Here is a 1451-nt window from a genome sequence, read left to right as displayed (position 1 = left end):
CGGACCAGCCGCAGCCGTGCATGATAATGACATCTCTCGGACCTTCGCCAGGTTCACCCTGATCGAGCTGGATGTCTGCTTCGTCTGCGGCGAATGCCACCTGTTGACAACTCCCCCTGTCTCTTTACCTGTAGTATGTCGTACCTGACCAGCTGTCCACCTGAGAGCGGCAACCGTTGGATTCGGACCATGTCGAACGAAACGCGCGATTTTTGAAGACTCCCATTCTGTTTGTACTGCGTGCTGCTGTGACATTGATAACGATTACTTCTTTTTCGGCGCCCCTGTTTTAGCCGTTTTTGATTTCTGTGGATTTCCATGCCCATCTTTGTCTCGGAGGAGGCTTACGGCGCTGAAATCTTGTTGGAGGTTAGAACGACCAGAGACTCGATCTTGAGTAATCCCGATCTTAGTCCCGTGCCGCTGCAGGGTCAATGGTCCACTCAATCGCCGTCCGCTACCCTCGGACGCCAACGGGTTAGCGGCTTGCAGCTGGTCAACTGGGTGATGGCGAGTCCCAATGAGCGCCGGCTGCCCCTAGCCATCAGGTTCCTTGTCTTGACTGCACTGACGTCGGCTCAATCCGAGGACGTCGTGTCCGTTCTCAAGTTTCTCTGTGGTTTTCTGGACGACAAGAGGTGTTGGCGGGTAGTGACGCTCGAATTAACGGAGACCCTCACACACCTGGACCAATTAACAGTCGACACCCAGCGCTACCTGTTCAGCAGCAATATCATCCCAGTCACCGTTCTGGCGTTGGTACTCCTCGAGGGTCGTTCCTCTGTTGAAGATGAACTTGAGTGTCTTACTGAATCGGAAACTGAAGAAGGCGAGGTCAATGGCGGGCTGCGGACCATCTCAGGCTGGATTGGCGCTTGGAAGTCACAAGTGATTGACAGAGCTGTTGCCTCCATAGACGCTCAGGATTGCGTTGACAACTTCCTTAGTCGGCTGCTTGCGACCGCGGACCTCCACCCGCCCCAGGCACCACTGACGTTTTCGACGCAGTTCGTTTTGAACCTCGTCGCCTCAGAGGAGCTGCAAAAACTGCTACATACCAAACCCAACTCAGCTGGATCGGTGGCTTGTTTTTGCTTGGGTGCCATTAAGCAACTGCTCGGATTCGCAAACGTTCAAGTATACCTGAATGCGGCGACCACACAGATTGCTTCGACTACCAACCCCTTTTTCGAGGACGAACCGTCGGACGTTCTGAGACGAAAGACTTCTGCCGCCTTGTCGAAGCTCACCGCTCTCCAGCCTCCACTGAAGGCACTGAAAGACTGGTGTGTGTCTGATAGAAACGTCATGCAGCTTTGAGTACCTCTGGGCGCATTTTCGCCCTGTCATCTGTCGGCAGGTTGGGAGGTTGCTACCGTTTTTTCTGGCTCAAGTCTCGACTAGTGAGACGGACACATTTGAGAAGGCTGAGTTCCTGTCATCAGGGCTAA

At 53.9% G+C, this 1451-nt stretch overlaps 1 protein-coding gene across 2 annotated transcripts; it reads left to right on the top strand.

The window, feature by feature from the left end:
* Positions 1 to 318: 318 nt before the first annotated feature.
* Positions 319 to 1403, top strand: KVP18_001581 (uncharacterized protein; the record flags this gene model as incomplete). Of its 2 annotated transcripts, XM_067951746.1 has the most annotated exons (2): positions 319 to 1286; positions 1315 to 1403. In XM_067951746.1, coding segments are annotated over 2 exons (1057 nt in total), but the record flags the coding sequence as incomplete, so codon positions are not given. The 2 variants fall into 2 exon arrangements, with proteins under 2 accessions (XP_067806277.1, XP_067806278.1); XM_067951747.1 differs by having other exon boundaries at positions 319 to 1320.
* Positions 1404 to 1451: the final 48 nt, after the last annotated feature.

Source organism: the organism of the source record quoted next, assembly GCF_019968955.1.
Source record: "MAG: Porospora cf. gigantea A chromosome Unknown PgA_NODE_7881_length_1451_cov_253.638, whole genome shotgun sequence".
NCBI lineage: Eukaryota > Apicomplexa > Conoidasida > Eugregarinorida > Porosporidae > Porospora > Porospora cf. gigantea A.
This window is presented reverse-complemented; position numbering and strand designations above follow the sequence as displayed.